This window comes from Euleptes europaea, chromosome 4 (genome assembly GCF_029931775.1).
Source record: "Euleptes europaea isolate rEulEur1 chromosome 4, rEulEur1.hap1, whole genome shotgun sequence".
NCBI lineage: Eukaryota > Metazoa > Chordata > Lepidosauria > Squamata > Sphaerodactylidae > Euleptes > Euleptes europaea.
The window spans coordinates 91291870-91309427 of record NC_079315.1 but is presented as its reverse complement, the minus strand read 5'-3'; the positions used below and the strand labels follow the sequence as shown (position 1 = coordinate 91309427).

Below are 17558 nucleotides of genomic sequence, written 5' to 3'. Positions count from 1 at the left end.
TGAACTGGCCCATTTGGGAGAAAGAAGCCTCAGCCGTTCACCATGCGCTTACTCTATGGCGACAATTCCTGGAAGGGTCTAAAGTCCCCTTCGAAGTATGGACCGATCACAAGAATCTAGCCGCCCTCATGGGAACCCATAAGTTATCCGCGAAACAACAGCGTTGGGCGGAATTCTTTGCTCAGTTTCGTTTTGTCCTGAAGCATGTCCCTGGAAAACAAAACGTTCTCGCAGATGCTCTCTCCCGGTTGCCTCAATACCCGGCGAAACTCGATCGGCCAACAAACTCTTTATTTAAGCCCGCGCAAAGAGAAGCCCTGCCCGTACTGGCTGTACAAACTCGATCCCAGACGCTGCCCCAGCGGAAGCACACGGTAGCCGGCGCGCAAGCTCCTCCAGCCCTACCGGCCGCCCAGCTGCCCCCACAACGGAAACACACGATAGCCGGCGCTCCAGCTCCTCCAACCCAACCGGCCGCCCAGCCGCCTGCAGTCTGCACACCACCGCACGTAAGCGCTTCCCCCTCGTCAACCCCCATAACTGCTCCTACTACCACCGTAAACAAGGGGGGGGTTCCCATCTCCGAATCTTTCTTAAATTCCCTTCGGGAACAATGCCTTATGGAACGCTCTGATCAAACCCTGCCTCCTGGTGTAATCGAACAAGGAGGCTCTTGGTACAAAGACTCAAAATTATATGTGCCCAAAGCGCTCCGAAAAGACGTCTTACACTTGGCTCATGGAGTAAAAACAGCTGGACACTTTGGGTTCCTAAAGACCCTTCACCTGTTGCGCAGACAATTTTGGTGGGGGGGAATGCGTTCTGACATTGACTCTTTTATTCGCAGCTGTCCTGTTTGCGCCACAGTCAAACGATCTCAAGGCAAGCCCCCAGGACTACTGCAACCACTTGAAATACCCAGCAAACCCTGGGAAGTGATTGCTATGGATTTTATGACGGATCTCCCTCTCAGCGGGGGAAAAACTGTGTTATGGGTTATCACTGACTTATTTTCTAAGCAAATACATTTGGTTCCATGTGCAGGGATCCCCTCCGCTCAGAAGTTGGCCCGCCTCTTCGTGTCACATGTCTTTAGACTACATTCGTTTCCGCGCAAGATAATCTGTGACCGCGGAAGTAGTTTCGTTGCTAAGTTTTGGAAAGCTTTTCTCAAATTGGTGGGGGTGGAGCAGGGGTTGTCTAGTGCATACCATCCCCAAACGGATGGTCAAACCGAACGTGTCAATGCTGTACTTGAATGCTATTTGCGCTGTTATGTCAATTACCACCAAGATGACTGGGTGGAACTGTTGCCTTTTGCAGAATACGCCTACAATAATGCTGTACATCAGTCCACAGGTTTCAGCCCGTTTTATGCGGTGTATGGACAGGACTTCAGTCCTATCACCCCAATAGAAGGATTAGAGGGGGAGGGGGATGCCGACATTGCCTCTTGGGCACACACCCTCCGTACAACGTGGCCCTGGCTGGTTAGCAACCTAGACCGAGCCAAGCGCAAATACAAGGCGCAGGCTGACAAGCATCGTTCCCCCGGTGGGGACCTGCAAGTGGGTAACTTGGTATACCTTTCCACCAAGAACCTGCGCTCCACCCATCCGTGCCATAAGCTCAATGCTAAATACATTGGCCCATTTCCCATCATCCGCCTCATAAATCCTGTCACGGTGGAACTGTCTCTCCCCAAAACTCTGAGGCGTGTGCACCCCGTTTTCCATATCAGCCTTCTAAAGCCCCATGTTGCTTCCCCGCAATGGCACCCGGAGCCGCCTCCTGAACAGCCCATAATGGTGGGGGGGGGGAAGAACATTTCGAAGTCTCCAAAATCCTGGATTCCCGCATACACCATGGGGCCTTGCAATACTGATCCGCTGGAAACACTTCCCCCCTGCCTATGACGAATGGGTTCGCGCATGGGATGTCTCCGCCCCCAAACTCGTCAACGCCTTTCACAATACCTACCCGGACAGACCAGCCCCCTTGCCGGATGGGAGGGGGTCTTAAGGGGAGCAGAATGTCAGGCTGTTATCTCGGTTTAGATGTTTCCTTTCGTTTCTCTGATGGACCGTCCAGACTTCAAGGACGGCTACACATACCAAAGCCTGGGAACGCCACTCCTGGGAAATAATGCTCTGTTTATGCTTTGCAATCTCCCGCCGTTTCTCTGCCTTATATTTCCAAATAACGGGCAAGACAACTCATAGCTGTCATCTTGCCTTCAAAGCACTGTATTGCCTATTTGACCAGTAAAGCCATCTGCTTGGAATCTGATTGTCTCTGTGGTGATTTCTGGTTCGATGGGTCAAGAGCTTACACCAGGGCTGACCCTGCTTAGCTTCTGAGATCTGACGAGATCAGGCTAGCCTGGGTCATCCAGGTCAGGGCTTGCATATTTGCTACCCATGCGCTATTGTCAAGGGCTTTTGTTGTTTCTAAATGCATAGTTATCATACAGTGGAAGCAGTCTGGCAACCTTTAAAAAAGAAAACCCCGATGAACAGGAGCAAAGCTATTATTTCCTTTACATGCATCTCTCCATCATTTGGTAAATGTTTTTGCTTTAAAATTTTCACTCTTCCTCTTCAGCACTAGAAAACAGGTCTAGAGCAACTAGCCGTCCATGTATGTTTGCCATATGGATTGCTGTAGGATAAATCACAAATCTGGTTCAACACGCTAAAATCTACTGAAGGCATTGACTTCTTAATGCTTGGGTGAATCAGCAAGCAAAAGCACTGTTTATGTGTTCATTTATATAAAGCCTTTATATAGTATCTATTTAAAGTCATAAAAACCTGAAATCATTAACAACCATTAAAAACTAGCCAGTAAGACCCAGAACACAGACTACAATCCTCAGAACACTTTCCTGGGAGTGAGTCTTATTGGCTAAACTAGACCTAGTTTCAAGTGGACCTGCTTAGGATTGCTTCCACAAAAGCTTTCCTGGTACCTTTCAGAGAAAGAGAAATGTATGGGTGTGAAAGCTGGACAGTGAAGAAAGCTGATAGGAAGAAAATAGATTCCTTTGAAATGTGGTATTGGAGGAGAGTGTTACGGATTCCGTGGACTGCCAAAAAACAAATCAGTGGGTTATAGATCAAATCAAGCCTGAACTGACCCTAGAAGCTAAAATGACGAAACTGAAGCTGTTGTATTTTGGTCACGTCATGAGATGACAAGAGTCACTGGAAAAGACAGTCATTCTAGGAGAGGTTGAGGGCAGCAGGAAAAGAGGAAGACCCAACAAGATATGGATTGACTCAATAAAGGACGCTACAGCCTTCAGTTTGCAAGATCTGAGCAAGGCTGCCAAAGATAAGACATTTTGGAGGACTTTCATTCATAGGGTCGTCATGAGTCGGAAGCGACTTGACGGCACTTCACACACACACACACAGACAGGAACAGAATGGCAGAGGACATGATTAGGTTGCTTAGGACATGTGAGCCTCATTTTAAAAAAAGCTTTGTGTGTGTGTGGTTACTTCCCCCACCCCGTCCCCCAAGTTAAACTACTTGTATTAAGTCCAAGCAAGAAAAGCTTTAAATCCTTCTATTTTGTAACTATATATATTGCCACTAGGAGGCAATGTCATCAAACACATTTTAAAGCTTTTCTAAAGAGGAAAAGCCCAGACCTAGATAGCCTAGGCTCCGCCAATCTTGTCAGGTTTCAGAAACTAAGCAGGGTCCGACCTGATCAGTATTTGGATAAGAGACCACCAAGGAATACAAGGGCTGATACACAGAAAGGGAAGAGAAAACCCCTGAATGTCTTTTGTCTTAAAATTGGCTGCGACTTGACCATTCACAAAAAAAAAACGGAGGTGAAGCAAGTTGATCTAGACTAGAGATCCCAACTCTATAGAAGACACAGGCATTTTGTAGTATTTATTTATTTGGTACACAGTCGGCCTGACCAAGTGACATTTATGTTATATCCAGCCCTCCTCACAAATGAATTCGACACCCCTGAGAAACTTCCTGCTTGTCTAGGTTCGTGCTGAAGCTTCAGAGCGAGAATGCAAAATTCTGCTACACTGCCAAACCCTTAGGATGTCCATGGAAAATTGGGTTTAACTCTTTCTGTGCCTTACCACACAGCTAGACAAACATTCAAAGGTGTTAAATGCACTTACTAGTAAAAGTGTGACAATATCACACAAAAAGCTGTCTGTTAGCACACAGAAAAAATACATCACCAGTACAATCCTAGGAGCTGCCCGTACTGTCACAGCCGGCCACTGGTGTAGCTGCTCCCTAAAGAGTTTGGTTAGTGAGCGGCTGGCAGGAAAAAAACACGTGTAACTGGATTTCTGAGGCTGCAACCATGTCGGTGTTCTCAGCAACCACGCTGTAGCGCCCCATCCAGGTGTTGTGACAGCTGGGCCATGACGGACAAGGCAGGCAAAACGAATCAGGGGCCTAGCCCTGCACTCATCATAGCCAAGGGGTGGGCAGGGATAGTGGTTCTATGTCTGCAGCACACACACCCTTCCCCCTTAAAGGGACTGGGACCTGCCATCAGACACTGGGCAGCTCACAGAGTTGGCAAGTGCCTCAGCAATCCCCTCCCACAGAGACCACAAGCAGGCCCTTGGCCCATACGGCACAAAAGAGTGCCATCGCCTCAAATAGGGCATGGGGCGATGTCGGAGTTTATGCAGTTGCAGGTCCTCTGGTCACCAGCAGGCGTGCCTCCCAGCACGCCCCCCCTGCTGCTGAGGGTGCCCCCAGGCCAACATCCACACCACCCCTGCTGGAGGCGGAGCAGGAGGAAGGCATCTGGTGGGGGGCATCATGCAGGGGCCCATAGCACCACTAACAAGTCCCCCAACAGCCTCTCAATGTGCACCTGTCTGTCCCTGATCTCCCTCGCAACAGCTCACAGACCATCTAGGTGGTGGCAGTCACCCTAACAGATGGTGACCCATGGAGAAAGCATGCCACCGCTTCTAGTGAGTCTCCAACTGCCCCTGCTTGATTGCTGCCCACATGGAAGAGAGGGTAGGGGGATGGAGTGAGCCAGCTGCGGACCCTATGCCCAGGTGTGGGGCCGCTCCAGTATATGGACATCTGGCAACAGTTGCCAGATCCCCTATTGGGGGTCAGTTGGAGGGTCCTAGGGATGGAGAGAAGGCCAATGGATGACCAGAGGGAGCAGAGGCAAGTCACGACGTCACGGGTCACGTTGAATGTGACTATGGGAACACATATGGTGCAGTCCACCTTTTGGGTTGCCCTTGGAGAGGGATGATCAGTTGGCCACAGGATTGCCAGGTACCCCTCGAGCTTACACTAATCCTAAGGTCCCCTATTCTACTTCAGCCCTGGTCCATAGACCCTCAGGGCACTCCATCTCTGAGAAGGGAATCACTCTCTGGCACCTTTTGGTACTTCCCTGGAATCTGAGTATGCTGCAATATATGGCAATATTGTGTTTATATGCTGCTTTTCCAAAGCAGTGTACCATTAAAGAAAACAGTTGGCACAAGGGATGGGTACATGGCTGCTTCTGCCACCTCCCCATCTTGTGGTCTCAGCAGTGGCAGCTGGAAGAAGAATGGCTTCAGCTGCAATTAGAAGAAGCATAATGGAACGATGCCCAACTCTTGTTGACTTCCTGTGTTCATTCGTAGTTGTTGAAGCTACGGATTTTGTATTGGAATTTTGCATCATTTGAAGTGTCATCTTAATACTTCTGCTTTGCTTCAGTTCTGTTTTTAGACTTCTGGTTGGTTCTACAACTCTAATTCCTATTGCATTGTTCATTGAATGTCCCATTCATCGATTGTATTGACTCACTCTGTAATCCGCCTTGAGTCCAAGTGAGAAAGGCAGACGATAAATAATGTCAATAAATAAATCACAAACGTTCACAAAATGACTCAAATGCTTTAAAAATGAATAGAATCTAGTTTCTCTGATGTCTTACAACAAGGTGTTTCAGTTTTACATATTCAATAATCTGTAAGTATTTATTGGTGTTAATACAAGCCATTTCTCTTACACATGAATACTGCTGAACTCCTACATATATTGAGCCTCTGCTCAGTATTTAACAGATATCAGTGATGCACTTAGCTACATGCAAGAGCATTTTAACAATGTTTTGATATCTTGATTTCAATTCGACTGGAACATGACAAACTTTCTCTGTATTATGCATATTGGCTTTGATCCAATGGTCTTCTTGTGAGACCAGAAGGCACATGTGAAATTGCTAAACATTCAGGGTGTGGTGCTGGATTTGAATGTCTGTTTCTTGAAGAGCTCTTTTAACTGATCTTCACTTGTGGCTTCTTTCTGCTGCATCAGCTCAGCATCTCCTTTGGTCACTCCCCAGCCATCTGGCTTTGACAATGAGGGGCAATAGGGTCGACCTGATGCGGGCAACAGATTTTCCCAGTATTCTTTCCTAGCCCTAGGTTAACAAGAAAAGAAAAATCATGTGGAGATATATAGATATATATAGATAGATATATAGATATAGATAGATATATAGAGATAGAGATAGAGATATAGATACACACACACACACACACACACACACCTTCTTAATCAAAGTGGGCTTTATACAGGCTATACTTCAAACTACTTCGTTAGTTACAAGAATATCCAGCTTCTCACTAACACCAATTAAGTAATTGGTGAGCCAGCATGGTATAGTGGTTAAGAATGGTGGTTTGGAGCGGTGGAATCTGATCTGGTGAACCGGGTTTGATTCCCCACTCCTCCACATGAGCACCGGAGGCTAACTGGTGAACTGGATTTGTTTCCCCACTCCTACACACGAGGCCAGCTGGGTGACCTTGGGCAAGTCATTCTCAGCCTCACCTACCTCACAGGGTGTCTGTTGTGGGGAGGGGAAGGGAAGGTGATTGTAAGCCGGTTTGAGTCTCCCTTAAGTGGCAGAGAAAGTCGGCATATAAAAACCAACTCTTCTTCTTCTAATTGTTTAATACATTAAATCAGTGCAAAGGACTATTCTAAACAGGGTTTGCCAGCCATTAGTAAAACCACAGAGTTTCCAATTATTACTATAACAGACTGAAATAATTTCTGGGTTTAACCCAGAAATAACGTTACACTGTCAGTCAATATTGCTCCCCCATCTCCCCGCCTTTCTGACTCCCACTGGTTGCTAGCCAACCCTAGTTCTGCTTGAGGTCCTCTGAATACATCCCAGCATGTTTAAAACATAAGTGTTCTTCTTCAAGGGGAACTATCCAAAACACAAACTAAGAAGTAATAATTCTTATTGAATTCAATCTATTCAGCTTTACTAATCATGGCAAAACTTCTAGCCAAAAGTATAATGAACAGCTTTTCTATAATCACCAGATCTGAGGGAACTAAAAATTGCATAGCTGTTGAACAAGTCCATTTACTTTGCAGTAAATTTTAAGAGATTTAATTCAACCAGAATATTGACCTTAATGTATGTGCCGAGGAATGCCTTGCACCCATTGATTTTGTCCTGCCACTTAGGCCTATAAATCTTCCCTTCCTATACATCTTCCCTTCCAAGACTCTGCTTGCAAACTGAGAGAACTAAACATTCTACAACTTCTCAACAATCCACCGTCCTGTAATTCCTAAATTTGCTATCTGAGTCACCAAAGTTTTAGAAGAAAAATGATTTACTGGGCTATTTTAGCCTCACAGCTCCAATATACTGACCTTGCTCTGATCCAGGGTTTGGTATGCATGCTCAAACCATTCCCCCAGCTGCCATGTTTTTCAGAAGCTTGTGGCAAAAACCCTCTTTCCGGAGCCAGCTCCTCAGCAATCGCTCTGATGTGATATGGTTCAAAGCCACAGCAGCCGCCAATGAACCGGATCCCTAAATTATAGGCTTCTCTTGCGTACTTGTGCACATCCCATCTGGAGAGGATCCTTGGCTCCAAAGCTGTAATGATAAAGCAATTGCTTTAGCTTCACCGTTGCCTGTGTATTTTGCATAGAGTTTGTACAACTACTATTATCCCAAAAATTTCCAGAATGTATTATTTCTGTTTGGAGTCCATTAATCAGATTAGACAACAAGTATGCAGTCATTCACTACTTTTTTTTAGTTTTTAAACAGTTTTTAGGTAGTGCCAAGAAGTTAGTCTTAATCTCTGGAAACAGTCTCTCTTTTAAGGTACCCAAAGTGAAAGACAATTTGAAGAACAATGTTGGGAGGAGCCGTTCTTAATTTAAAGACTGAAGAACAAAGCAAATTTAACTCGTTCCCGCTCTGGCAAGAGCTCACATGCCGCAGTAACTCACACACTACAACAAGCAAGGAGGTGAATCCCTACCGTGCCCTTCTGTTTCCAAATTCTACATCCAGCATACTGACAGAGGATCAAACTACACATAGCTCTCAGTCACTCATAGTTTATACTAATTTAAAAAAAAATACAGCCGCGGAGCCTGAAATCAAAGTTCCACCAGCTTGGGGGGAAGGTTTCTATAACCCTTTTCCCCTTGGACAAATTTTTCTACTAAAACCCTTGCAAGGGGGAAAATAAAGATATGAATAACTATATCTTTTCCTCCACCATGGCGAAAGCAGCCAGGGATGGATACACAATTACTAGGAGAAGAACTATCAGAGGATGAAAGATTAAGGAGCCTCCACCTCCACACAATTTTTTAGTTTTAGATTGCAGCCTCTACAACTGCATTTTATAAAAGCACTTCCCCCCAAATTGTCAAGGAGAAACAAAAATGACCTAGTGTTAAGTACAGTTTGTCTACAATGCTTGGGATTCTGGTTATTTTCCTTATTCAATAGTTCAGTTATAGAAGAAAAGAATACACGTATATAATATGGGAATTTATTGAAGCTTTTGGAGAAGAATTTACCATGCATTAATTTTATTTTCCAATTCTACCTAAGACACAATCCCACACTGTATTATGCTGTGTCTTTTTTTTGGGGGGGGGGGTCTCATTTTTGTTACAGTTAACAAACATAGCTTGCTCTGATCTGAAATGTTAAGTATTTTAACATCAGTTCCAGTTTCCTCTCAGAAGAAAACTCATCTGAGTCAGCCAAATTTAAGAGTGCAACCTGATGAGTGTCTGACGTTGCACATAAAAGCTTACCAAAAGGAAATTCTGGTAGATCAATGAAACCTTGCTTCCCGCAATCAGGTGTGTGAAAGGCAAGTGGCTGTGACATCAGATGTGCCTTCAGCTTAGCAGCTTGCAAGCCCTCCTTCATGAGTTTCACCGTTCTGAGGGAGGTTTCGGGATCAAAATGGCAGTTCACGCCAACAATAGAAGCACCTATAAGGACAAAGAGGAAACAATTTCCCATGATGTCTTTCATCATCAACTTAAGTTATAACTCAAATAATGCTTTTAGCCTATGTGGTCGGTGCTCACAGAGCCCTTTTTGATCTTAGGTTTTCTAAACTGTATTATTTATCTGCCTGTTCAGAGAATTTATATGCCACTTGTTCAGAGACCTGCTTGAAGCAACTTTATCTTGAACATGTATGTTTGGAAGCAGCCTGAAAATAGCAAAAGACATAGGTCTTCATAATACTAGGAAGGCCAGATGCTAGTATGAGACCCACACTTTGCAAGGTGGCGTTCATGTGTCCTGTATTCTGAACTGACCTTTCTAGCATTTTAAGAAATGCATAATTTTTTGGTATGAGCAGATTCCTTCAATTCTGCCCAACTAATACGCCATAGTTCTATTATGCCATTGATTTTGCTCCGATTGCTTTCGGGCAAGCAAGGAGGATTTCAGAAAGTTCATAGTAAGTTTTATGCAAGAAAAAAAATATGGATATGTATTAAAATAAATGATCAGTTTGTCCCAAGAAAAATAATTTACTGTTGTTGATTTTCCACTGAAGCACAACAGCTCTTTTGCAACAAACATTTTTAAAATCTGGCAACAAACTCAAGGGTTGAGTTTTGAAGCAGGTTTACTTATTCTGTAATGGTTGGAGTAGGCTACAAGATCACTTGTCAGCAATCTATATTTGCACTTCTAAAAATTCCATTTATACTCTTAGTCTAAGGAATAGGGGGGGGTTAGAAATTTTAAAATAAAATAAACAATTTGTAAACAATTCTTTCAATATATAGCTGACAAGTTACCTGCCTGCTGTGCCTAACACAGAGTTTTACACATCCACACTGTTTGCATACTTCTTCCCAAACACAGCTAATAAAAAGTGAAGTTGTACAAAGGAACAGTCCACTGTCTCGTACTTCCAACAGTTACATTACGTATAGCGGTTTAGCAATGTTCAGGTCAAAAAGTGTTAATATTTCCCCACAATCAATGGATAAAGGAAAACCAGATCCTTACCAGCTTTTACAAGCCGAACAGCACATTCTCCAGGAAGAACACCATGCATGTCTCCTTCTGGACCAATGCACATCGTAACTGCAACCGGCTTCCCAGATTCCTTTAAGGTTTCAGCTGCCCATGCAGCTTCTTCAACATGTTCAAAATACTACAGTGCATATTAAAAACAACAGAGGGGGTAGAATAAAAGGAGATTCAGAGGTGCTGTTTTGCCAACATGTGAAAACATTGAAAATCCAAAACCCAAAATGTAGCTTGTTTTAACATTTTGTATGTATACGCTGTCAAGTGCAACTGAATTATGGCAGCTCTGGAAAGGTGTTTTCAGGGCAAACGAGAAGAAGAGGTGGTTTGCCACTGCCTTCCTCTGCAGTCTTTCTTGGTGGTTCCCCGATCCAAGTACCGACCCTACTTAGCTTCCATGATATGACAAGATAAGGCTGTACCATACCATTCCACATCCCATTTGTAACATCAAGTCCCTAAATATATAAAATGTTTCCACGTAAAGAGCTATTTGACTTTGGGGTTACGGTCAAATAGCAGACTACTTTGCACACCAGGACAAGTTAGAATATAGATTTAATTGGAGAATGGTTAACAGAATTTATAACAAATGGGAATGGCAGATGTTGAACCTCATGGGGACTAGCCACATATTAACATAGCAGATACAGTGCTCAATTCTAGCACATTGTGCTTTTGAGTCAAAGAAGGGACATAGTAACAAGCACATGCTGAACAAGATCTTGAAATGTGGAGTAACACAAACGTAATCTCATTACTTCTTTAGCCTTATTTCCAGAACTGAACTTAATTCATATAGTAAACATAACACTGCCACACACTGTAGATTGCAACAAATATTCTGGTTTGTTGGTTTGTTACCCATCATGGCGCCCTCTATCCTCATTGGGAGAAATCACAGTTCCTTTGACGGTTTCATTTACCTCTGCAATTAAGAAGTCCACATCTTTTTTCTTAAAAACGTCTAGCTGCTTTCGAAAGATCGTTTTAACTTCAGCTTCACTCTTGCCACTTAAGTACGAAGGCGTTTGACTGACACCCCCGGCCACCAGAGCATCTCCTTCTTTAGCCACTTCTTTTGCAATGTCACAAGCGGCTTCATTCACTTTCTGGCCCTAACGGCACAAAAACACATTTAGTGGTGACTATATCCTTATACTGTAGAAAACAAAATGCTTATATATGTATCAGCATAATGGAATTTCTTAAAGACAGTCGAGATTTCCAGTTGTGGGTTCAAAGGTTTCATTGGTGGTGTTCCTGATGTATCCAAAGGAACATCTGAATCAGTTTCCCCTTTTGCAGCCTGAAGCCGTAGACGGGGTGTTTGGAGAAGTGTGGTCTACCACTGTTTACTCCTTGCCCAGAGAAAATGGAGAAAAAGTGGGATTAAAATGGCAGGGTGGATAGAACTATTAAATGGCTTTCGAGCCAATTCAGTCTGAACAAGTTTACCACAGAATTTCAAAATATTTCAGAATACAGGCCATAAATCAATTTAAGAGTCTTGCTATTAAATCAATATACAAAGCAGATACAGATAAATCTCTAAAAGCTAATAGTAAATGGGGGGGAACTATAGGAGATAATGTGGAAGATGTCATGAGTTTGGATAAAGATTGCTATTAATGCAGATTCATATCCAAACTATGAGTCAAGAAAGGCAAAGCAAGGAATATTTTATGTTTATTTATTTCAATCATTTTTATGCTGCCTTTCCACCCAATCAAGGTCCACAAGGCGGTGAACATAACATTAAAATAATGACAATTAAAATTCTAAAATTCAACTTAATAAGTGGGGAGAATGGAGGCTGCAGAGAGTTGAGACAAAGAAAGTGCAGAGAAAACGGTCCATCTTTTCCAATGCCACTGTAAATGCTGAGGCAATCAAAGCTACACAAGGATCATTGTTTTGTGGAAACAACTATAGTCTATTTAGGGCAATGCTTCCTGAATATTTTCACATTTTCTCAGGGATTCCTTTAAACAAAAATAATGTTAAAAGGTAATGTCTTTCAAGGCTGACATAAATATTGTAAATCCACCCCACCCAGCCTTGACAAGAAATTACTAAAATATATATTTTAAAAAGGATTTCAGATACAGGACAAAGACATTTAATACAATTTTACCTGAACAGTAAGGTTGATGTATTTATTTATGTTATTTATAGTTCATCTTTCTCACTAGGACTCAAGGCTAGGGTTGCCAAACTCCAGGTGGTAGCTGGAGATCTCCTGGGATTAGAACTGATCTCCAGGCGACAGAGATCTGTTCACCTGGAGAAAGTGGCCACTTTGGAAGGTGGACTCTATGGCATTGAAGTCCCTCCCCTCCCCAAACCCTGCCCTCCTCAGGCTCCATTCACAGAATCTCCAGGTATTTCCCAACCTAGAGCTAGAAAACCTACTTAAAGTGGATTACAGAGTTAAAGATTAAGGGATTTATAATAGGATCTCTCTACCAACCATAATGCTAGTACTATAGTCTCTCAATTTAGTTTGAGATGGGTAGCAGTGTTATAATAGTAGAACAACATTAAAGTCCAGACACCCAATATTTTCCAGGGTACAAGTTTCCATGAGTCAAAGCTTGCTTAGTCAGCTCCAAAAGATTCATATCAGACAAAGTGAGCTTTGACTTATAAAAGCTTATACCCTGAAAAATGTTGTTGGAAGTTACTGCTGAACTCGAATTTCTCTGAATGAGGACCAAAAGACCAATTGTCTTACAGCTTTATTTTCCAAATCAATTACGGTGTTCCAGTTAACTGACAAATCATTTTTACAATAATTCATCTTTATTATTTGTATATTATTTCATAATATAAAGATTTACTTCTGAGCATAGAAATACAAATGGCTACCTATAATAAGCAATTTTAACCCTTGGTAGTTGGTCTTTTCCATAATATTGACTGAAGTGCAAACATTTTGTGAAAAAGAAATGCAGTAATATAACCCAGCTTCAATCTGACCAACTCTGTTTTTTGTTATTCTGGTTCTACATAATAACTTTTCCATGCCCTTTCATTATCTCAAATCTTACTACATTTTATTTTGATTTTTATATCTACAACTTGAGCAATAAAATCTTAAGCAAAAGTTACACCCTTCTAAGTCTACTGAAGTCAACACACTTAGAAAGGCGTAACTCTGCTTAAGACTGCACTGTAAATAAATCAGTTGGGTCTTGGCAAGATGTTATGTTCTGTGGGTCGATATTTTTGACAAGTAGACAAAATTATTAATATAAACAGATGAAACTACTCACAGAAATTTTAGCAGCTACATAGTTTCCCCTGTTCTCCAATTTGTCTTCACTGGCATAAAAGGTGAAAGTCTGCAAAACATTTGATCCAGCCCTGAGAAATTCTCGATGCAGTTGACGAACTGAAAAATGTAAAAGAAACAAAATACAAAATTAATGTTAGCTTTGTGGCCTATCTGCAACTTTTATATTGGGTTGCAGTTCAAAATAGCCCTTGTGAAACTTCTAGTGTTGATAGAAAATGGCTAATTTATACTTTGTTCAAATTCAGATATTAGCTTCAAACTTAGGGTTGCCAACCTCCAGGTAGAAGCTGGAGATCTCCTGCTATTACAACTGATCTCCAGCCGATAGAGATCAGTTCACCTGGAGGAAATGGCCACTTTGTGTTGGGGAATAGATAGCGAGCTTCGCTATATGTCAGACAGACAAGGGTTAAATTGATTGTATTGATGTTGACCAGTTCAAGAAGGTGATGTAATATCCAATGTGTCAATTAGCTATTGGTCAGTGAGAATAAGTTGTAAACATGTTGTTGGTCACGTACCCAAAATCTGCATGTTACTGCTCTTCCTTTGTCTAAAGAAGGAGCACAGTACTTAGAACCATTTTTGGATCCCAAACAGGGAGGGTGGGGCATTTTCTGTTCTTTAGAAATGCTGTGTGCTTAAGAGTAGATTCCTGCCAGCCGCAAGCTGGCAAGTTTAGGGAACTAGGGATGTAGAAAGGACTTATTGTTTTAAACTCACGTTTTCCCTACCCTATTTTTATAGTGAGTAAAGTTTGTTTTGCTAAGACAAAGGACTTTGTCTATTCATTGTGTGCGTGTGCTTTAATTGACTTTCACCAGCCATAATCAAACGATTCATAACCTCTGATAAAAGAATTTTCCTAACACTTTGGCAATTGGACTCTATGGCATTGAAGTCCCTCCCCTCCCCAAACCCAGCCCTCCTCAGGCTCTGCCCCCAAAACCTCCCAGCAACCCTATCAAACTATTTTTTCAGGTAGCACTAGCTGCTATGGGACCAGGTTTTCCGCATAGGATTTCTGCTGGAAACTCAAGAAGAAAATATGATATGTAAATCAGTGAGAGAAAAGGCCTCTCAGAATGATAAATGAAAGCTACAGTCACAGTATGTGTTACATTTTCATCCTGTCCTTCCACCCAGGAGCTCACAACAATGTATTTTATTATTGTCGAAGGCTTTCACGGTCAGAGTTCATTGGTTCTCGTAGGTTATCCAGGCTCTGTAACCGTGGTCTTGGTATTTTTTTTTAATACCAAGACCACGGTTACACAGCCCGGATAACCTACGAGAACCAATGTATTTTATCCTCAGAACATCCCTGTGAGATTAGTCAGGCTGAGAGAAAATGACAGGCCCAAGGTCATTCATGACTGAGTGGAAATTTGAATCCAGGCCACCATCAGTTTCCTGTCTGTAAAACAGGAAGAATGGTAACTTGTTTCACCATGTTGTAGCAAGTCTTTAAATTAACAGTGTTACTGAAGCTGCAGAAGAGACAGGTTTATATACTTTAATTTCTAACCCCATCTAGTCTGTGGGTGCAATATGTAGAAACATTTTAAGTGGGAGATTATAGAGAGCTATCTACCCCAAATGGGCAACAACCACTATATTCAAATACATTTTTATACAGCAGAGGGCACTATGATATTCACAAACAGACCACAAATGATGACTTTAGGAAGCTATTCCTACTGACAAAAGGAACTTATGTCCTCCCAGATTTGTTGAAAGTTGTTTGGGCAGAATTTCCATGAATTCCACAGCATGTTTTTTGTTGTTGTGAAATAGCTGGAAGAAGCAGCATCACAATAACCAAGGCTTTATTGCCCAATAGGACTCATTAATTTCTTGGCATACCGAATTAAGAACACTATCCAGTTTCAAGGACACTTTGACATTATTTTTAACATAGATATTGTAGGACCTAAGTCCTGACCTTAAGACCTTAAGAATTATTTATAGCTGCATCTGTTTCATGTTTAAGAACTATGGTTGCCTGATTCATGTACAGAGTCTTTCCCAATACATTTCATTAGTGAAATATTGTATCATTACATTTTATCTTTCCCATCTTCCAAAGAAATAAAGCTTGGGAAGTTAAAATGGTGGGCACCAGTAATGACAACCTCGTCCCACAATGGCAATGGCAGCTTTGCCTGCGGAGAGATACAAATGAGAGCAGAACTATATGTTGCACTCAGGGTGGCTGCTGAAAATAGCATGGCATCTAGCAGTTGCTGGCATCAAACAGAGACAGATAACCTATAAACTGCTATACTACATTACTCTAGTAGTCTTTAGGGTATCAGAGCCTTTACTTCTTTATTTTCTATGGTCTAAAACGCATGGTCCCTTAGCCCACTTTCTTCCCTGTTTATTCCCTGTTTCACCCAGGATCAAATCTTCGCGAACGGACGGGACCTTATTTGCTGTTGGCTCAGCCCTGTCTTGATGCCAAACGAACCCGGTTTTTGTAATTCACGAGTCAAACTGTTATCCCTGGCTCGTCTCAGATAAACACGGGCTGAGTCTTCCCATGTCACAACGGCCCACCCAACTCCAAACCCCTTCCCTCGCGACCTCTCCACCTTTTTTTTGAAACAACCAATCACCGGGGGCGGGGGTGTTGCTGACTTTCCAGGAAGTACGCGTCTCCCGCATTTTCTGTTTTCATGGACGGATCAGCACACAGCTTCGCCCCAGATCATTCAAGGTAATGAGTACAGTCCCCCCCGCAGCCCGGGTTCATTTTATCCTGGCTGGAACGGGGAAGAAAGTGGGCTAAGGGACCATGCATTTTAGACCTATGTAAATCCAGGATTTGCATTTTCATCAAATGCCCCTATAGGTACAGGTGATAAACGATGTATTTTTAAAAAACCTGTATTTAAAGTATTTCTGCAATTGGATAATTATAAAATTGCATTATTAAAGCAGCAGTTCTGTATAAAACAGTTCACAGTGACATACAGTTCCTGATAAAAATAATCCTTGGTTTTTTTCTTCTTAGATATTTATTTGGGCTGCCTTTTTAAAATGTTATCACTGTGCAGACACTTCAGTGAGAGAGCTTTGAATTTAACACCTTAGGCAGTTTTTTTGTTTGCCTCTACATATCTCATTACAATGTATGACCCCCATCTGTGGATACCTAAATCTGTGGATCAGGACTATGCTGATGCCAAACAGATTCTTCTGCAAACTTTGAGAACTCTTCAAGTTTGCAGAAAAATCTAAAAAAGTAAATCAAAACATGGAGGTTTAAATCCCCCCAATTTTTAAAAAGCATGGTCTGTGCATGCACTCTGCAGACACCTGAAGCGGCTTCAGGCTCAGAGCAGCTCCAGGCACCTTTGCTGGACTTAAGGTGCATGGTGGAGACCTGCAGCTGCAATGGGGAAAAAAATGGGATCCCCCTCCCCCCGGAGTCTTGCAGGCCTCCCACTTGATGTTTCCTAATACCTAATCATAGCCTTTCAGCATTGTTGCTGGATATCTTGTGCTGTCTAACAAAATTGTTTCCTATATTTTGTAATCTGTGCTCTGTGAGAAAGGTGGGCTATAAATGAAATAAATAAATAATGCAAAATAAGTGGGCACAATTCAGAGAAGAATACAAGCACAATCCTAAACAGAGGTACACCCTTATCAGTAAACTGAAGTCACCGGGATTAGAAATGTATAACTCTGCTTAGGACTGAGCTGTAAATTCACTTTGATCCCATTGAAATCTTTGTGCTAAAACGTATTTAAATGTTTGCAGTGGTTCTAAAGTACACTGGATCCAGTAATCTCAAGCCAATTAGATTGTTCCATTTGTTTCAAAGGGACCTAGCCAAGTCTGATTTACCTGGATTTTGGCCAGTGTGAACATAAGAA

The 17558-nt window shown here is 42.3% G+C and overlaps 1 protein-coding gene across 1 annotated transcript in view; it reads right to left on the bottom strand.

The window, feature by feature from the left end:
* Nucleotides 1–17558, bottom strand: part of LOC130477037 (betaine--homocysteine S-methyltransferase 1-like) — a 76596-nt gene that overhangs the window by 51292 nt on the left and 7746 nt on the right. Inside the window, exons 4-9 of the mRNA XM_056849028.1 lie at nucleotides 13648–13766; nucleotides 11296–11487; nucleotides 10346–10493; nucleotides 9121–9303; nucleotides 7705–7933; nucleotides 6164–6445 (exon numbers count right to left, since the gene is read on the bottom strand). Coding sequence (XP_056705006.1) covers nucleotides 6253–6445; nucleotides 7705–7933; nucleotides 9121–9303; nucleotides 10346–10493; nucleotides 11296–11487; nucleotides 13648–13766 — 1064 coding nt within the window. The 3' untranslated portion in view covers nucleotides 6164–6252. The remainder of the gene's footprint in view (nucleotides 1–6163; nucleotides 6446–7704; nucleotides 7934–9120; nucleotides 9304–10345; nucleotides 10494–11295; nucleotides 11488–13647; nucleotides 13767–17558) is intronic.